The 18996-nt window shown below is 36.8% G+C and overlaps 2 protein-coding genes across 3 annotated transcripts in view; both read left to right on the top strand.

Moving 5' to 3' along the window:
- Positions 1-18996, top strand: part of LOC149083643 (sushi, von Willebrand factor type A, EGF and pentraxin domain-containing protein 1-like) — a 67929-nt gene that overhangs the window by 12577 nt on the left and 36356 nt on the right. For both annotated transcript variants that reach the window (XM_089234129.1, XM_089234130.1), the window contains exons 4-8: positions 6675-6848; positions 7215-7394; positions 14094-14179; positions 15784-15931; positions 17662-17838. In XM_089234129.1, the coding sequence (XP_089090255.1) occupies positions 6675-6848; positions 7215-7394; positions 14094-14179; positions 15784-15931; positions 17662-17838 (765 nt within the window). The remainder of the gene's footprint in view (positions 1-6674; positions 6849-7214; positions 7395-14093; positions 14180-15783; positions 15932-17661; positions 17839-18996) is intronic.
- LOC149083644 (uncharacterized) lies at positions 1197-4290 on the top strand. The gene has a single exon (XM_089234131.1). It carries the CDS (start codon positions 1414-1416, stop codon positions 2581-2583), a length of 1170 nt encoding a protein of 389 aa, XP_089090257.1. The 5' UTR covers positions 1197-1413; the 3' UTR covers positions 2584-4290.

Consider the following 18996-nt stretch of genomic DNA (forward strand, 5'->3'; position numbering starts at 1 on the left):
CGTCGTATTGGTACAAGGGCCCTGAGACATAATTTGCGGACACTCATCATCAATGCGAAGCCGTGCCTCAGGCAAACGATCTGATGTGGTTGTCCACATGTCCAGGTAGGTGTGTTTACCGAGAACGATCACGGGAGACATAGATGTTTTGAGTTTCTTCCCCTTAAGCCGGGTTTTCCTAGGAGTAGAACTTCTGCGCCATGTGCAGCGTGAAAATGCTGATTGGTTAAAAACTGGAAATTCAGGTTTTTTTTACCAGTCAGCGATTTCACGCTGCTCGCACTGTAGAAACCTGCTCTTAGGAAAACCCGGCTTAACAAGATATCCATAGCTCCCACAAGGGGGTGGGCTGACAAAGCTCCAGCCCTGGGGCCCGGGAGGATTTTAATCATTTTTTCTTGTTTTTTCACGCTATATATTCATCATAAAGGGGGCCTCGTGAAAGTCTGGTCGGGGGGCCCGTAAAAGATCCCAGCCTTGGGGCCCTGCTTCAGGATGTGGGGGGGGGGGGGAGCATGAAGATATCGTCAGTTTGCTGGTAAGCATGACGTACTTCGACCCTATGTTGTGGTAACTGCAAAGTTTCAGATATTGCTGAGCCGACAGCACCACATGCGGGATCGAACCCGATTCCTCGTGGAGCGTGTCTAACGTCCTCTTACAGGAAAAATAAAAAATGTCAGACTGCCATACAAGACTTGAAGATGAATATTTTATACATTCAAAATTATAAGTTACCGCAAATTATCTTCATCGACGGTTTCAGTGAAAATAAAGATTCCGAGAAAAACCGGAATGTTTACGAAAAAAAAAAATCAATTAAATTTTTTTAAAAACTACTAAAAAAAAATACCAGAATTTTCCCAAAAAAAAAACCGTCATATGGTCATTCCACTGTTTTCACGCATGACACTATGCGTCAGTCAATGCTGCCATCTATGTGCAATATTAGCAACTTTCTGAGAAATATGCATTCCCTTGTTTTGATTTCCTTTATTCTAGCAACCCTAAAAAAAGTTTTGGTCTGACAAAGATATAAACGTTGATTTATTTCAGTTTTTTTTTATTCCTTCATTTTATCATTTATCAGTCCTGAGAAGAAAGAGAGTGGAAAAAAAAACTGTTGATGTTTTGACCTTGGAAGAAGACGAATTCGCAGATCTATTCAATTCGCGCAGTCACGGTCGTCCATACTTCGATCTCGGTTTCATCTTCGCCGTGCCAATTTGTAAACATCGTGTCCGGGTTTGTTGAAACGGAACTGGAAACAAGCGCAATTTTATCGCAGTGGTTTAATTTTAGTTATTTAAAAAAAAAAATTAATATATAACTCTCTTTATCATGAAGATGTGCTACGTATTTATTTATTTCTATAATTCCTTGAATTAGCTTATAATAGTTTGTGCAAGAGCTATGTATTCAAAGTCAAGTTGTTTCAAGTACTATATGAATTCCGGGATTTTGATTCGATCGTGTTTCTCGAGAGTGTTCAATTTGGCGAAGAACGATGATCGCCAACACAGAGTCATTTCCTTCTGCGGCCATTCGTTGTATAAACCGCTGTATATTGTTCCGAAGTCGGTCCAAGAACATGAACACAAATTGCTCGTATCAAGAAACAGTTCGCTGACCATCGTGGAGCCAAATGCCATCGATGATTACTGTATCGATCACCAATTGCTAGAAGAATACTCGGCTCGCAGTGTTGCCGATCTAGGCTATGTATCATTTATCCCTATCTCTGATCACTTGTACGATTATACTAATGTTTCACTTAGTGTTCAACGATTGGATGAATTCAACCAGGGTAAAACTCTGCTGATGGCTGGTCCATTAGCGACAAATTTTGCAGATCCCCAAGTTTTTAGTGATGCGATATACCTGACACTTCCGCCACAACCTTCTTTACCAGAACCATTGCTACTAACGAAAAAAGAGGATTCGCAACAGAGTGATGAAAGGTCTGAACAACCTGAAAAAGCATCCGAGACCCAGCTATTGGCTATAAAAGATCATCTCTGTGAATCGTTTGCAAATTTCTTCACCAGTGCTCAGAGTTTTTCAGTATATCGCAAAGACATAGAGTTCCAAAATAACATCAAGTGTGTGACTACCAAAGGCGTTGTCGCGTATATGATCCAAATGTATCTGTTGAAGTTCTATGGGCACCTCCACTATGCCCGTGTGAAAGTTGACATTTTGAAAGTCACTCATCATACCGAAGATTGCACTGTTCGAGTGAGGTGGCGGGTCGACGGTATATCAAGGAGGAAGTTGATGTTTCATCTGCATCGGTTCAAGAACAAGAATTGGGAGGAGTTCCTTCAGGATCAGTCTGAGTGGTTGGACGGTTTCTCTGTGTTCAGCGTTGATCGAAACGGCCTGATATTCAAGCATGTCTGTGATAAGATGATACCGGATGACGAAGAGCTAGCTTTAAAACCAATGTCTTTTAAGTCAAGACTTTTAACTATCCTAGGTCTTACCAGCAGGCCGCCGCCAGTTGGTGGCATGCATAACGTAACTTCGTGCAATACTTTTCGTGCCTTCAAACAGTCGAGAAAAACTGTGACTGTTACTTGAATGATATTAGATGTTTCATAGATTTAAAATAAATGCTTATAATGTTCATTGTATTCAAAGCATTGAGTAGTTAATTGTAATTGAAGACTTGTATAGTTGACTGATTTTTTGTTTCTTTTTTGTTGCGAGACCATTAAATAGAAGATATAATATTCAACAGTTTAACAACAACTTGCTTAGTGTTGTATTAACTGCCATATGTATTGACTCTACGTGTATAACTATGAGAGAAATATTTAAATGAGTTATTATGAGATGCTCCGGATCTTTACATCCTTGACCCAGGATTTTTCACAGGCTCCTAGTTAGTAAGTGTACGAAATTAGAGATCCAATCTGACACCCAGTTGCCCTTGTTTGTGTTGAGGACCTGTTCTGATACAGGCATCTCTGCCGCAGCATGGGCCGCATTTGGTCTGCAGGCATAAGTGCCAATGCTTTCGATTTACCTGGAAGCCACCTGATTTTTCAGCCTCCTTAAAATCTTCTGGTTGGAAATTAGATTCTTCTGATTTTTCTTATTTTTATGGAAAAACCACTAAAAATCCTCCAATTGTGCTTTGCTTGAATGAAAAATTCTTAAAGAAAATAGTCTTCCTGTCCTTGCAATTCCAGGCTGAACACGTTTCCTCAGGAAAAATACGGGAAATTAAGGTTTCAAAGGTACAGAAAATCTATAATTGTTGCAACTCTGAATACTTTTGGCAACATATTTAGGAAATTATATTGCTGAAAAGAAATCAGGATGGTGACAAATATGGGAAAACAGGTTATGTGGTCACTCGTTGCAATTCCAAAAACATCCCAGTTTTCTCTTTTATGACATGTTTTCTTTTGTGTGAAATATTTCATCATGTGATAAACCAGGGGTCTGTCCTGACTTTTTTTTAAACAGATTTCTGTTTTTGTGGGAAGCGAAATAATCTAGTTTATTTATCACAAAAAAAGTGAAATGTCAAATTTATGGTTCCATTAATTTGTATTTTGTGTAGGGTCCATTTTTCAGATCCTTAATTTTGTAATAGGTTTTCCTGATAATTTTTCCATTTTCCTGATCCAAATTTTGGTCGAACAGACCCCTGTAAATTAGATTTTTCAAGCTTGGAATCAATACCCCGTGATTGAAAATAAAGCATCTATATTTTAAAAAAACAAAGCTGCGACATCTGACATTCCGTAAGGCAAAGCTCACAGTTTAAAATAGTGTGGTTGTGCAAATTCTAGGATAAAATTTCAATTCCCCCGCAACATCTCATAAATATAAGTTGGAACCAACTTCAGCCGACCACCACTGTGGCGACGGTGGGGTTCGAACCAAGTGAGAGATCACTGCAGTTGCAAGATAACATCCAGTAGAAAATCTGTCTCGTTCTCCATTGAACAGCCCTCACCACTTTTTAACACCAATTTTTAATAGCCCCTGTCAGGAAAATTGAGCTTACTTATTATTAAATCATCTGTTATTTAATAGGCATTTTTTTATCACCCTCCCGCTCTGGGGTAATGCTATTACCAAGATATGACCCTTATTTCTAATGAAACGTCCAATGATTTACAGTTAACGATTTAGGCTCTATGGTGAAAAGAGGAGGGAAAATGAAATTGTGAAAGGGATAAACATTGAAATTATTTCATGTGTGAAAGAAGTATTTTTGATTTAAGCCTGTAAGCATGATTCTGAGAAAATAAATGCACCTACTGCAACAAATCTCGAAGAACGTTTTTATTTATTTTTACTTCTTTTTTTTCAGTTCACGATCAACACTTATTAAATTGCCCAAAAACAATGAATGAAACAAAACATTCATTCTGTAATTATTCTTTTATTTGTAATTACTATTTCGCCAGCTCCCAAATTTCTACTCCATCTCCCAGACTTCCGAAAGTTCTTGCATCACCCAAATTTTCACTGTGATTAGGAAAAAATCTCTATGTTTAAATCAAAAAAAATATTTACAAATAATTTACCTAGAAAAAATAAGTAAATGGAAAAAGCAATTAAATTAAAAGTAAATTGAGTCCATTACACCAAGTCATGAAGAAATGCTTTATTTGGCAAGGAAAAGACAAAATTTGCCAAATAGCTGGTGTCAAGTTATCTCTACAGTCAAATTGATGAGATGACAAGTACTTCGCATAATTGGCCCCTTCTGCATTTTTTGTGGGAGTGATTTTGATTTGAGTGTAGTAATGACAGGTAATTTTACCTACTGTTGGGCAATAATTGACGACATCATGTTTTTCCAAAAGGAAAATAAATACCTTTTAATATTAGTCTGTACCCAATTTCCATATGGAATTTGAATTCGTGCAAAAATCTTTGATTCTTATTCTTCAAGGTTGGCAGCTATGCTATTTTATGAATGGCAGACTTTGTCTAGATTTTGTTCTTGAACACTATAACATGTGAAAATGTCAAATACAATAGAACTTTGATTAACCTTGGGAGAAGGAATATAGTCCTCCAACCCAGAGATGAAATTTGGCTATGCCAAGCTGGACGATTCTATTTGTTTCTAAAAAGACAAGCAAAACAAGAAAGCTCTGCATTGGTGAGCTGTTTTCGATGCTCAATCGTTTTACCTAAAAGAATCGAATAAAATTGTCTGATGTGAAGTGTCATGGCATAGTCGAGATCTCATAGAGGACTGTATATTCCTCCTTACCAGATCATGCATGGCCCACCTTTCTGTCGAAATGAAGAGATGTAAGCAGGTGATCAAGAAAGGCCTGCATTATGCTGGAAAAATAAGGACTACATCCAAAGTAGCCTTGGTAAATAGAAACGATTCCTGAAAATGTAAAAAAAAAAAAAATGTAGCCTACCAATCACAGGTGATTGATCTTTCCAGTCTGTATAGATAGCTTTTTTTCCTGTCAATAAAACTCCCAAACCTCTCGTTTCTTCTTAAGTTCGTCAAGCCAAAGTTGGTTTGACAACCTTCAACTTTGGCTTGATGTGAGTGACTTATTACCCATAAAACCATTACTTCCAGATCATAGCCTTTTCTTACAGAAAGGCATCAGAGATAGGATCTCCTTGAACATGTTGTCTGAACCGAGCAAAAAAACTTTGATCAAGTTCTCAAATCTTTTTTGTTTTTAACTTCCACTTTCGAAGACACTTTTTGAGTCAGTCTTAGTACAAAATTAATTTCTGCTTGTGTTGCTTCTAGTCTTTGACTGCTTTTTTCCTGATAATGTATTTCCATTGCAATTTTCTTGAATGACTTGTCATTTTCAACTGGGCTATTTTTTTCCTTCCCTCTCATTAGCACCACAACTCTAATTTATTCTATACTATAACTTACCATGCCGCAAACAGTGGCCTGCAAATCTTGGTTTGGCTACATGCCTTGATCAATAGAGGCTCAGTTAATTAAGGTTCTACTTTGCAAGTTTGAACTCTCTGTATGTTTTGAAACGCAATAGGTGTCGTCTTCAAAAGAAGAAATAAATATCTAACACAGGGCTTGAGACAAATCCTGGACAAGTTGCCATTGCAACTAGAAAATCAATAGATGCCTGAAGTTTTTAAAAGCAATTACTAAATTGGAATTTTATGAATTTTGCAGTTTTCTGACCGTGCATCTTTTAACCCTGGGAGGATGGGGCTCCTTGAAACCTCAGGCTGACTTATCGACCATCAAAGTGAAGTGTGACTTCAGTGGACCAATCTCTGTTCTCATCTCGCCTTTTTTATTGATTAGATGTCACTTTGAACAAAAAACTGGTTTTGTGGCTCTAAGATGGAGGAGGATATCAAATCCTGTAAAAGCCAGAAAACATTATTTAAGACCATTTTTCTTTAGCAAAAACCATGCTTGACTCCTAAGAAATTTGGCTGGCTTCTAAATTTTTTTCCGATTTTTCAAGCCTTGATCTAATGATCATTTCACTGGTCTGACATCCCAGTCAGGACTAGCTTGACATTTCTCCATAGGTTGCTCAGAAGTATCTGGCTACTTTTGAAAGGTAACCCCCACCCCCTTCCCTACCCAAAGTCTGCACTATGTTTTTTATATTGCGTTATGTGTAAATTTTATTTTTCTATTATAATAATTTTCTTTTTAAAATAATTTTAATTTCCAGAGATTAAATGCAAGTTGCCGAATGATTTACCTAATGGTAAAGTTTCATACGATTCTTTGGAGTATGGTTCAGAACTGTATTATGAATGCAACAGGGGTTTCCAATTAGATCTCAATCAACCTAGGACCTGTTCTGATGATGGGACATGGACCGGCGAAGAACCACATTGTAGAGGTACTGTGTTACTTGATTAAATTTCAGTTGTAGATTTTTGATTAAATTTTATAACTAATCACAATCGCAGGGATCAGATCATGTTAGAACCCAGATTTAATTATTTGCTTGATTTTTAACAAATGAAAATTTTGATCATCCACACGATTTCTTAGATTAAGATAAAACTGTGTTTTTGTGTGAAACGAATGTACTGCATAGTCATTATAATTCTTTTTAAATAAAGCAGACATTGTGCATGAAATTATGCATTATTCCTCTCGTTTTTGAGAATTATTATTATTCATTATTCCTCTCAGAGTATTTGAAACCATTTACTATGACCTTACAAATTATGTACATAATTTCATGATTCCATTTATCCAGAGGTTTCCTGCAAGATTCCTGGTACACCCAAACATGGAACTATGGACTTACTTGGTGGTAGACTAAGCGTTGGAAGCATCGTTATTTATGGTTGTAATCCTGGTTACGACATGGTAGGATCGGCAACATCGAAGTGTATGAACTCTGGCGATTGGACATTCCCTCCACCTGATTGCATAGGTCGTATCTCATTAATTGATGTTATGTTTAAAATTGGATATTCTCATCTTTTTCAAATACAGTGGAACTTCAATTTAAGGGCATAATTTTTTCCACAAATCTCTTCATAATCCAAAACATTCGTATATCAAAGCAGAATTTCCCATTAGAAATAATAAGGAAAATAATTCCTTCCACATATTCACCTTCTCACGCAAACTGTGATTCATTTCAAAAGATAAGGTGCAGGTTAATTTATTTTATATTATATCTGTATGCCAGAGATAAAGGGCACTATGTCTATTTCAGTCAATATTGGGACAACACTATTAATTCACAGTATTTCCACATAGGTATACACTACACATAGATATAGGACACCAAGTCCTATTTCAATAAGCAACAGAGATATTCACTTTATAAAACAAGCAAGCTCCATAGAAAGACATACTAAATAAACTATTTAAATGACTCTCCTGTAATATTTCCCTCTCGTGGCATGGTGCCCTTTACCTTCGGCATACAGATATTTTATTTTAATTTATATTTTGCATAGATGGTAGAGTAACTGAAATCATAGTAAGAGTAATTCCAGAGCTGTGGAATCTCCGCTTCCATTAACCCTTTCTAGTAATCTAAAACACAGACGTGATATCTTGTCCATGCGGAAGAAATTCATTCAGCTCTTCCTCTTTTTTTCATCATCATGAAGCTTCATTGTGCCCCTATGAATGCAAGTTATTTTTTTCCCACCCCCATTCTCTCTATACTTTTGTTCAGTGATTTTTTTTTCTATGATATATAATGTATCTATCTGCTATACATATACTGTATGTAAGATAGAGAAAAAGAACACATAGGGGAGGGTGATTGCAAAAGAGCACTCTTTTATCTACTTATCTACTGTGCTGTTTTTCCTTCTATTTCTTTCCCTTTTCTTCTCTCTTTTTCTAACATACATGAACAAGGGAAATTTTTCTTTAGAATTATCACGGATACTGAAAATAAAAATTTTGCAAATTTGTTGTCGAAAGCCTGTACGTGAAGGAGGGTTAACGTAAAATAAGAGGGAGAGATTTCCTTAGGCTTGTGCTAAGAATGCCACTCCTATAGTCAATGACATCTCACTGAATGCCTCCCCCAAGTCAATAAAATGCCCTAAACCAGTGTTTCTTAACCTATGGTTCACGGACGATTGTGCAGGTGGTCTGCAAGAAGACTTGATAAAATTAATTCTAATAAAAATTAATTCTAACTGAATGAAAAATTGTTCAACCTATGCAATTAATGATTTAAAAATTATACCCTCATGCACTCTGGTTCAACCAGCACCTTCTAGAGATAGAAGGCCTCTACACTGTTTGCCATAAACGTCATTCAGACCACCTAGCAAGTTTGCCACATTTTGAAACACAACATCCTATTTCATTTCTTCTTATTTTGGCATAGAATCTTCCTGATTGACTCACAAATACTGCATAGTGATTGGATGAGGGGCATAGAAATCACCAATTCTGAGCCCGATCATTTCTTTTTTTCACAACGATGATACTGGCATGAGCAGGGAATTTTTTTTCGATGAATATATATTCGGAGGGAAAATGGACTATTTACTGACGTCACAAGCAGACTGCAGGACCTTCTATCTCTAGGAGGTGCTGGTTCAACATACATCATCATGGAAAATGTTGGGGATTGCGATCCTACGAGATGTGAAAAACACGAGGTATCACTAAATTTAGTCAAAAAATTCAATTTATTTCCTCAAATTCAATTCTGTAATTGCTGCGGGGGGGGGGGGAATGAAGGACTGCTATAAATTGCAATAAACAAAAATGTATTTCATGGGGAAAAAATTCAAATGATCAGATGACCATATTTCATTGAAGAAAAATACGTTAAACTGGGATCTTAAATAGGGTAAAGTATGGGGCATTGCCAATTATCATAAAAAATGTTGAAAGAAATAGGCACACTCACTAATTATTATTAAAATTGTGAAGAAAACATTGAACCTGAAAAATATGCGAGATGAACATAAAATGGTAAATATGCTTTACAAAAATTAATTTTAAATCTTTATGTGTATGTGAAAATATATAAATTTGATTTTGTTTGAATAATTATTGTCATAATTATCATAATATAATTTATACATTATGAAAACGCTATGTATTCATGATTTTAGTACATATCACAAATTCAATATTTAATGTATAAAAAAAATCGGAACAACCAAAATTAATGGAATGTCCCATAATATGTCACACAAGTGGTCTTCCAAATTATTTCAGACATTCTACATTTTCCTTGGGTTCAGAAAAGTTGAGAAACGCTGCCCTAAACTATTGAAGGTTTTCGTTAATATGCTTCAGTGCAGTTTCCGAACTTGTTAGAACAGTTGTAATCATGTGTCACTCGACAAACAATACTGATACACAAAACTTCATGTAGACTATTTTACTGCACACTAAGGCCCTCCTCACACGGGGAAACTAAAATCGAGCTCGAGTTGCTTCAACTTGAGACTTGAGTTGACTAGAACGAGTCGAGTTACCCATTCTCCCTCACACGGCGCTACTAAAAAAATATTCAAAGCCCGGGAAACTGAGTAAAAACAGCACAGTCTATTAGTTTTCCTTCTTATCTTCCGGTACTATCTTGTTAACCGGGTTAGGAAAAATCGAAACAAATAAATAAGAAAAATAATTTCTATTATATGTGAAATTGCTACAAAATTTCATTATTTAAATTGATATCATTTTGAAATGACAATAAAATGGTAAAAATTAGATAATTTTTTAGTATAATTTCATTTCATTTGGAAAAAAAATCGTCTGTTTTTCCCTCTATACATGTGCCTTTCAGTACCTATATATGTTGGATTTAATATATTTTTATTGTTTATTAGTTAAAATATTGTCACGCAGAATTTTAAGTAGTTTCATGAGATGAAACGACGAAAGCTGGTTCCCAGAGGCAAAAAATAAACTATAGGCAAAACTAGAGACAAGCAACACATGAATTGTTGTTTATGTTTCAGGGAATGATTTTCCCCGAATCCTCCCACACACACAGATGTGCGTGTATGTGACCTAGATTACAGACATTCCAAGCAAGGGGAAAAATCAGGGACCATCCCTATGGAACACGTGCTTGTTTAGGTACATGTAAAAGTAGACAGTATTTTGAAATTTTCTGCAGGTTCTTATCCAGGGCGTCTTAAGAGCAACACGGGGGCTCCCAGCCATGTATTTTTTTTTCTGAGATCCTACTTGGCAAATTCATTTGGTTATTCCTGAAATTTTTTACCAGATATAATTTTTGTGACGCTCCATCTTCTTTTGAAATCGCCCCCACGGGGGAGTGCCCGGGTGGGCCCAAGTGTTTATCGCAGACCCGTCATCTAGGGGGATCAAGGGGCTATCGCCCCCCGGCTTTCAAAAATACACTATAAATAGTATATATACGTACATACCGTGAGTATATGTTCTTTGTCCCCCCCCCCCCCCGAAAAAAGTTGAAATGACAGTCCTGGTTTACCATTTCATTCAGTGGCATCAGAGCCAGGGGTGCAAGCTCAAGCACCCACGGTAATTTGTGGCATGGTTCCGAGCACCCCAGAATTGAATAAGAAATAAGTTATTAGATCGGTTACTGCTGCTACAATGGCTGGTTATCAAGATTTAAGTGAGTTTGAACGTGGTGTTATAGTCGGCGCACGAGAGATGGGACGTAGCATCTCCGAGGTAGCGATAAAATTTGGATTTTCACGTACGACCATTTCACGAGTGTACCGTGAATATCGGGAATCCGGTAAAAAAATGAAATCTACGACATCGCTGCGGCCGGAAAAAGATCATGCAGGAATGGGGCCAACGACTGATGAGAATCATTAAACATGACAGACGTGCAACCCTTCCGCAAATTGCTGCAGATTTCAATGCTGGGCCATCAACAAGTGTCAGCGTGCAAACCATTCAACGAAACATCATCGATATGGGCTTTCAGAGCCAAAGGCCCACTCGTGTACCCTTGATGACTGCATGACGCAAAGCTTTACGCCTCGCCTGGGCCCGACAACACCGACATTGGACTGTTGAGGACTGGAAACATGTTGCCTGGTCTAACGAGTCTCGGTTCCAATTGCTTCAAGCTGATGGACGTGTACGGGTAGGGAGACAACCTCATGAATCCATGGACCCTACATGTCAACAGGGGGACTGTTCAAGCTGGTGGAGGCTCTGTGGTGGTATGGGGCGTGTGCAGTTGGCGTGATATGGGACCCCTGATATGTCTTGATACGACTCTGACAGGTGACAGGTACGTAAGCATCCTGTCTGATCACCTGCTCCCATTCATGTCCATTGTGCATTTGTGCATTGTGCAACGGACTTGGACAATTTCAGCAGGACAATGAGACACCCCACACGTCCAGAATTGCTACAAAGTGGCTCCAGGAACACTCTTCTGACTTTAGACACTTCCGCTGGTCACCTAAATCGCCAGACATGAACATTATTGAACATATCTGGGATGCCTTGCAACGTGCTGTTCAAAAGAGATCTCCACCCCCTCTTACTCCTACGGATTTATGGACAGCCCTGCAGGATTCATGGTGTCAGTTACCTCCAGCACTACTTCAGACATTAGTCGAGTCCATGCCACATCGTGTTGCGGCACTTCTGCGTGCTCGCGGGGGCCTTACACGATATTAGGCAGGTGAACCAGTTTTTTTGGCTCTTCAGTGTATAAGGTACTTGTTTTTCAATGGTTTTTCCCTGGACCTAATCCGTGGGCCCTGATACTAACCTTCATGGTTGAAGTCAATTATCTTACCACTGCACCACTGAATGAATGAACGCCAGGGTCTCTGCCACCGGAGTTATCCCGTTGCCGAGATCTCTTCCAGCCCAGCTTCGTGGTAGAGTCTGGAACAAAGTGAGTGTGTACATCTAACAGTCTGAGTGTGTAGCTAGTGTTGTGTATGATATTTCAGTGCTGCCATCTATACTTCAAATTGTGAGTGAAGTGTAATGATTGAACATTTGTAACGTTGTAGGCCTGGTGCTCTCTGTGGCGAGACTTTTTAACGGGGAGATCGGCTCGCATTTGCGCCTTGAAGTTGGGAACCACAGAAAACCAACTTCAGCCGACCACCACGGTGGGGTTCGAACCCAGATCCTCGCATCGCGAGTCCGTCACTATAACCACTCGACCACCACAGCGGCACCACTAATATAAATTCTTGTAGACTAGCTCTCATTTAGGAGGCTTTGGTACAATTACTACTCATATTGAATTCTGATAAATGAATACTTGTATTATGAGCAATCACTAGTTTATAGGGTTTAAATTTAAATTTTCAAAATTTATGCTAGTATTGCAAGACATTACCTGTTTATTGAGTCAATATTTATTGGAAATTTTTGCTTGTCTTTTGAAACGCTCCTAAACCAAGTCACATTCCGTTGTGTAGTCACTGATCATTCTTGCAGTTTGTTTGGTAAATACATATCATTGTAGACACTGAATGAATGAACGCCAGAACTTTGCCACTAGACTTATCCCATTGCCGAGATCTCTTCCAGCCCAGCTTCGTGGCAGAGACTGGAACACTTTATTTTGTGTCAAAAAGAAAAAAAATAACATACAAAAATTTTTACACCATATTTACCCCCGGACAATTGGGCACTGTTGCGATTAACAAATCCTGTGGTGACCTCAGATGAGATGGAGTTGAAGAAAAGTTTCGGGGTTTCATTAAGATGGATGAATGTATGCATATTAGGATGGAGGTATATTTTAAAAGCAAATATGGATAGCTTCTCGATTTACCCCAAGATGTTTATTGTATTTATTTTTAAATGCGTAAATTGTGTCAAAAAATTAGAAAAAATGGAATTAAAATATTTTTATTAAGAAATTTGAAATATCGAAAAAACCTATTTTCTATTTTAATAAATTTCTGTTAATTTAAATACATTTTGAAGGGTGGCAACTCTCAAAATTTCTGGGGAAGAAAATTTTTGTGTCCTTTCGAAAGGTTGATCCTCCATTCGCCCCTGTGTATTATGAACCATGAAAAATGAGAGGAAAAAAAGAAATTTATATTACAAAAATAACATTACCGCACTAATTTTTATTAATAATTTCATCTGTGAAAGTTAGGTACCGTATATACTCATTGCTCTTGTATATTAAAATGTGCTTTATTTCCGCTTTTGAATAAAGCCACGAATAACACTGATCTAAATTTTCATCATTGATTAAAGGTAATATGTCTCGCCAAGTACGAAGATAATGCGGCAAGTTATGAATGCCATGGTCTTGTTATTCAACTCGTTGGGGGGGGGGGCGTGCTTCAAAAAAAAGAGGGGACCGGACAATAGGATGTAGTCTAGTTAATCTTATGTCTATGGTTTCTATATATCAGGAATGACTGGTTTTTTTTAAAGAAACCAGAAGCGAACAAAATCTGGCAGCATGTTATGTGAGAAGTGAAAAATTATCTGTTACTGAAAATTCATTTGTGCTGTAAAATAGCATATAAAATAGTATACATAAAACGAAAGCTGTTGCTCCAAAAATAATTATATTTTCTATGTATCCAATATTTTTAATAATTTCCAAACCTTACAAAAAACGTGGTTTTCCAATTTCTAAAGTAAGCCATGTGTTAAATGGACGTACAAATTATTACTTCTTTTTTTTTTCCAGAACCATGTACAATACCTAATGTAGAAAATGGTGTGATAGGAGAGTATGTGAAGGAATACAGATATAGACCACCACGTTTCCAAAAGGTACATATTTCCTAATTTAATTGCACTGCATGTTGCAGTTTTCTGTACTACCTTATGTAATGCAAGAATAATCCAGAAAAAAAGAATATCTAGTTTTCTATTTTTTTCTCCCATACTGTTTTACTTTATGCATTCCAATAGTAACACATTTATAAATCATTCTTTATCAAAAATGAAAAATAAATTCTGTTGTTTTATACAGACTGTAAGTGCTAATGCTGCGTTTATCTCATCAACCATCTGTCGCAGAGGTATGGTTTCAGTTTAAAAAATGCTCAAAAGGTGTTTGAATATTATCCTGTACCAGTTTTGAGAGTGAAATTAGTGGGTAACAAAATAAAAACTCTGAATTTTTATATGGCCCCCCTGTCCCATAACTTACAATTAGAAAGGTGTTGCCTAGTATCTGCTGAGGCCAACAGAAAAAAATCCATGTTTCTAAGTGCAACATTCGCTAAAATATTTGAACTCAGAAATCAGAGCAAAGTTATGACAGCACAGCAAAAAATAACAGACAACGCTCCTTTCCCAACTTCTCCCCAATTTTTTAATTTGAAATATCTCAGCGAATATAGCATTTAGAAACTTAGAAACTTGGAATTTTTTTACTGGCCTCAGAAGACACAGGGCAACAACTTTCTAAATGGAAATTAGAGGACAGGGGGACCATATAAAATTTATATTTCTTATTTTGTGACATACTGTATTTTCACTCTCAAAACTGGTTTAGGGTGAATTTTGAATGCCTTTTGAGCATTTTTTAAATTGAAACTATATCTCTAGGAGGGACAGTTGATGAGATAAAAGCCACATGAGCACTTACAAGACACCATGTATATGCATGATTACTTATCAGATCAGCCTCTTTTTTATAGATTCCATTTCAAATGTCTCCTCTTTCATTCCTTTCACCAAAAGATTAATGCAAACCAGCTGATATTAGCTAACTTGCAATGAGCACATTTTCTATAGTAACTGTTTGCTTGTGTGCAGAGGCAGATTTAACGGCAGGTGCACGCCCAGGGCCGCAACTTCTAAAGGGCCCCAAAAAACAAACTTTACACTTTCTTCTAATATAGGAGGCCCAATATTTTCTTTTGTGCCAGGGCCCCGACCGACTTTAATTCGCTACTGCTTAAGTGGTATTCTTGATTCGTTGGTACACCAAGTGATTGTTGTATCTACCTATGTTACTGCATCTGAAGAAATGTTGATCAATTATTGGATGAGAGAGAGACTACTACTTAACCATAAGTATGCACCTTGTAAATATTCTTTTGGGGAATTTCTAACAAGTTGGTGCTGAAACATGGTGGGGCGTGTGTGTGTGCGTGTTACCCAACATCTTCATGTTATGTGCACATATATGCAGAATCTCACGCATGTCGCTATAACATATGTATGGTTGCTGATTTTAAACTGGGGCATTATTCCTTGCTCGAGAAGCACCTTGAATAAAGTAGGGAGCTGTAATCTCCAGGAGTACAATAATTTGTCAAAATTACAGGTTACAAAAAAATTAGAAACAAAGAAAATCATCACATTAATAAGAGAAGAAGATATCAGTTGTGAATATTGATGAAATTCTCTGCATTTGTTTTCAGTCTGTTATTCACTCGAAAGTTAAGAATGGCACAGAATTGTTTTTGAAATGCTCTGATGCAAGGTTTGAAACCGCTGGTGCACGAGCCACAGAATTGAAAATATCTTGCACTAATGGGATTTGGTCACATCAACCTACATGTGTTGCAAGTAAGTAAAATTTAAAAAATATCATATACATACGCAGAATTTTCTGGGGGGAGGGGGGGGGGGGTTAAATTTTTTTTCCTTCTGATTTTTCCTGCAAAATAGCACTATAATCTGAGTTTGGGGGTTCTGGTCCCCCCTTTTGCATATGCCTATTCACATACATACATGAGCAAGAAGTCCTGGACACCTTTTAAAAGCTATCAAAAAAATAAGCCAACTGACATAAAAGAAAAAAGGTACACACACACTCAGCTTGCACTAAAATACCATGGCCTCAATGGGGGTTTTTTTTTTTTTTGATAAATTAAAAAAAACCAACTTATTCAAACTAAAGAGATTAAAGGTGACCATAATATTGAGTTTTTCATGATACAACGCCATCTGTAAGTGATGGTGTTGTTCTTTTTTTGATAAATTAGGAAAAAAAAATTTCCTAATTTATCAAAAAAAGAATGAAAAAATCCAGGCCATGATAGGCCTAGCCTATCCACCTAGGTCATCTTTTTATGACATTTGGTTAATTTTTAAAAATGTGTCCAGGACTTCTTGCCCACCCTGTATTTTTGAAACCTCAATAAAAATTGCAGCCAATTTTTGCTCCAAAGTCAATTGCCAAACTATTCAATATTCCTGGCCAATTACTTAGTGATAATGCTTGAATAATTAATTCTTTATTGCTTCATCTTTTCACATATCATAGTATGAGCAAAGAATCACCTGGATTCTATGATATATTTCACAGACATATAAATTATCTACTACGTGTAGAGTTCAATAGCTGAAATCTTTTCTAAGCACTTTGGAATCCCTGCGTTCATTAACACTCAAAAAAGGTGAGACTCATTTTGGGATTGTGATATGAATACGATTTTCATAATAAATGGCATCTTAACGATCGGCCGGGGAAAGGACTCAAATCAAACCAAGGGCTTAAACTACTGAAGGATTTCATCAATGACACATATGCGTGCATTATCATTTTAAATTTTGTCTTTCATTACATTAATAAAAAAGGAGGCCCAAAAAATCGTTCAGTGTAATCCTTTAACCTTTTAAGACAGCCTTACCTGCAGTGAAAAAAAAACCATCAGCCTTTTAGTTTTGATCGTGTGACACTATTCAGGAAAGGTTAATATGCAAAGTACTAGTGCTCATCTAGAAGTCTTGGTGAGGCAGTGTGGTCATAGTGACAGACTTGTATTGCGAGGACCTGTGTTTGAACCCCACCCACCGGCAGCATGGGGGGGGGAGGGGTAGGCTGAAGCTGGTTGCCCAACTTCAAGTCGTGAAGGTGAGCAAATCTCCATGTTAAAAATTCTCGCCAGAGAGAGCAACGACCCTACAATGGTTCAAATGTTCAATCATTACACCACTCATAACTTGAAACACATACACACTTTTAACATAACTCATCTCCATAATAAACTGCCCATGGTGATAAACCGGAGCTGTGCTGAGTTTGAAAGAGTCAGGTGTACATACTACTTGTATTGTGGGAAATATCTTATGAATATCAAGTTAAAATATGTTTTAAAAAATTCTAAATTTTTGTTTCTTTTGCGAGACATTGCTTGTTAGTTGAAATAAAATTTGTTTAAAAATTTTGCTCATCTCTCTTGTGAAATGCTCATAAACGGAGTAACTCGTGATCCAATTTTTTACTGTGCTTCCTAATTGTTTGTAGTAGTTGTATTGAATTGAAAATTTAGCAACGTTTTTTTTTTTCCTAGTTCCGTGCCGAAAACCTCCTCCTCAAGTTGCGAATGCAGTTCTAAAAACGAAGGAAATAACTAATGGAACTACTCTTACGTATCGGTGTAACGAACCTAATTATAGAAAAGCACGCTTTGGATCAGTCACCTGTAAATATGGGGAATGGAAAGGACCAACACCAGTTTGCAAAGATAGTCAGTATTCAAATTTTCCCATTTGTAATGATTTAAATTGCTTTTAAAATTATTACTGAATGTGTATTGGTACATGCTGAAGGAAACTTCTGAGTCCTGTCGTTTCATGTATTTTCAATGCTGAAGTTCTTATAAACTGTGCAGTATTTTATGTTACCAGCAGATGTTGCCTATTAGAATCATGGATAATATTATCATTTGAGTATTGTTGTCAATATAATGATATAACTAGTATATAAATATACATATATAATACCTAGTACTGCCTGAGTTTTCTTTAATGAGGCTTTTTGGATCACATGATATCTCCCTCTTTCTTTGAGGGACATGCAAACCGCGTCTAAGTTAACCAATATAGCGACTCGTGAAATAAACAAATCTAGATTTGAAGAAATGTAGAAATGAATATATTTTTTTATCCTTTTTTAAGGGATGCTAAGTATTTCAATCCTCCACCTGAACTTCAAGTTATCCATCTGCCTGTTTCAGCTTTCAAAAATGCTTAATTAAAGCTGTGGAATTTTTTTGATGTACTTTTTAAGGGCCCATAATTAATTTTAAAATATCCTAACCCACATGAATTTATGCAGTTGAATATCAAAAGGCAATACAGAGACATTAATTTTCATGCTGGAGAAGATATAAATAAAAAGTTGAAATCAATGTTATTGCATGGATATCCAATTCAAAAGTAGGTCCGGCTAATTACTTCATATTTAATCTCCTGGGCTTTGTATATCTCTAAGCGAACTCAATATTTCAAAAATCGAGAATTCGATTGAAAAAGTGGCAAACCATTACAAAGGAATAAACTATTCCTTTGTAATAATAAACTATACATATAGTAACAGCTAGGGAACCAAGGTAACCAAAGTAAATGTTTGGAAAGTGATTGTTGAGGGTAAAAACTATTGTCGCCCGAAGTTTTTTGCCCATTTGGGACATTTGCTCTGCTCTGATGAAATTTTAAAGTAGCCTATCATTTAAGTCGGGTCCCATTTGGTATATATGCAAAATTTGGTGACGATTGATCTAAAATTGTAGATTTGTATAGAGAACATGCACACACACACAGACACAAAATCAATTTTATATACATAGATAATATGTTATTTGACTAAGTTATCATTGTCATTCTGCAAGACTCCGTAGAAGGTC

The sequence above is a fragment of the Pholcus phalangioides genome, unplaced genomic scaffold, assembly GCF_987345545.1.
Source record: "Pholcus phalangioides strain wild (caught in Gottingen) unplaced genomic scaffold, Ppha-v1.0 ptg000008l_1, whole genome shotgun sequence".
NCBI classification, from domain to species: domain Eukaryota; kingdom Metazoa; phylum Arthropoda; class Arachnida; order Araneae; family Pholcidae; genus Pholcus; species Pholcus phalangioides.

Excerpts from the sequence above, each read along its gene's own strand:
- LOC149083644 (XM_089234131.1), top strand. The coding sequence starts at position 1,414 with ATGTATTCAAAGTCAAGTTGTTTCAAGTACTATATGAATTCCGGGATT.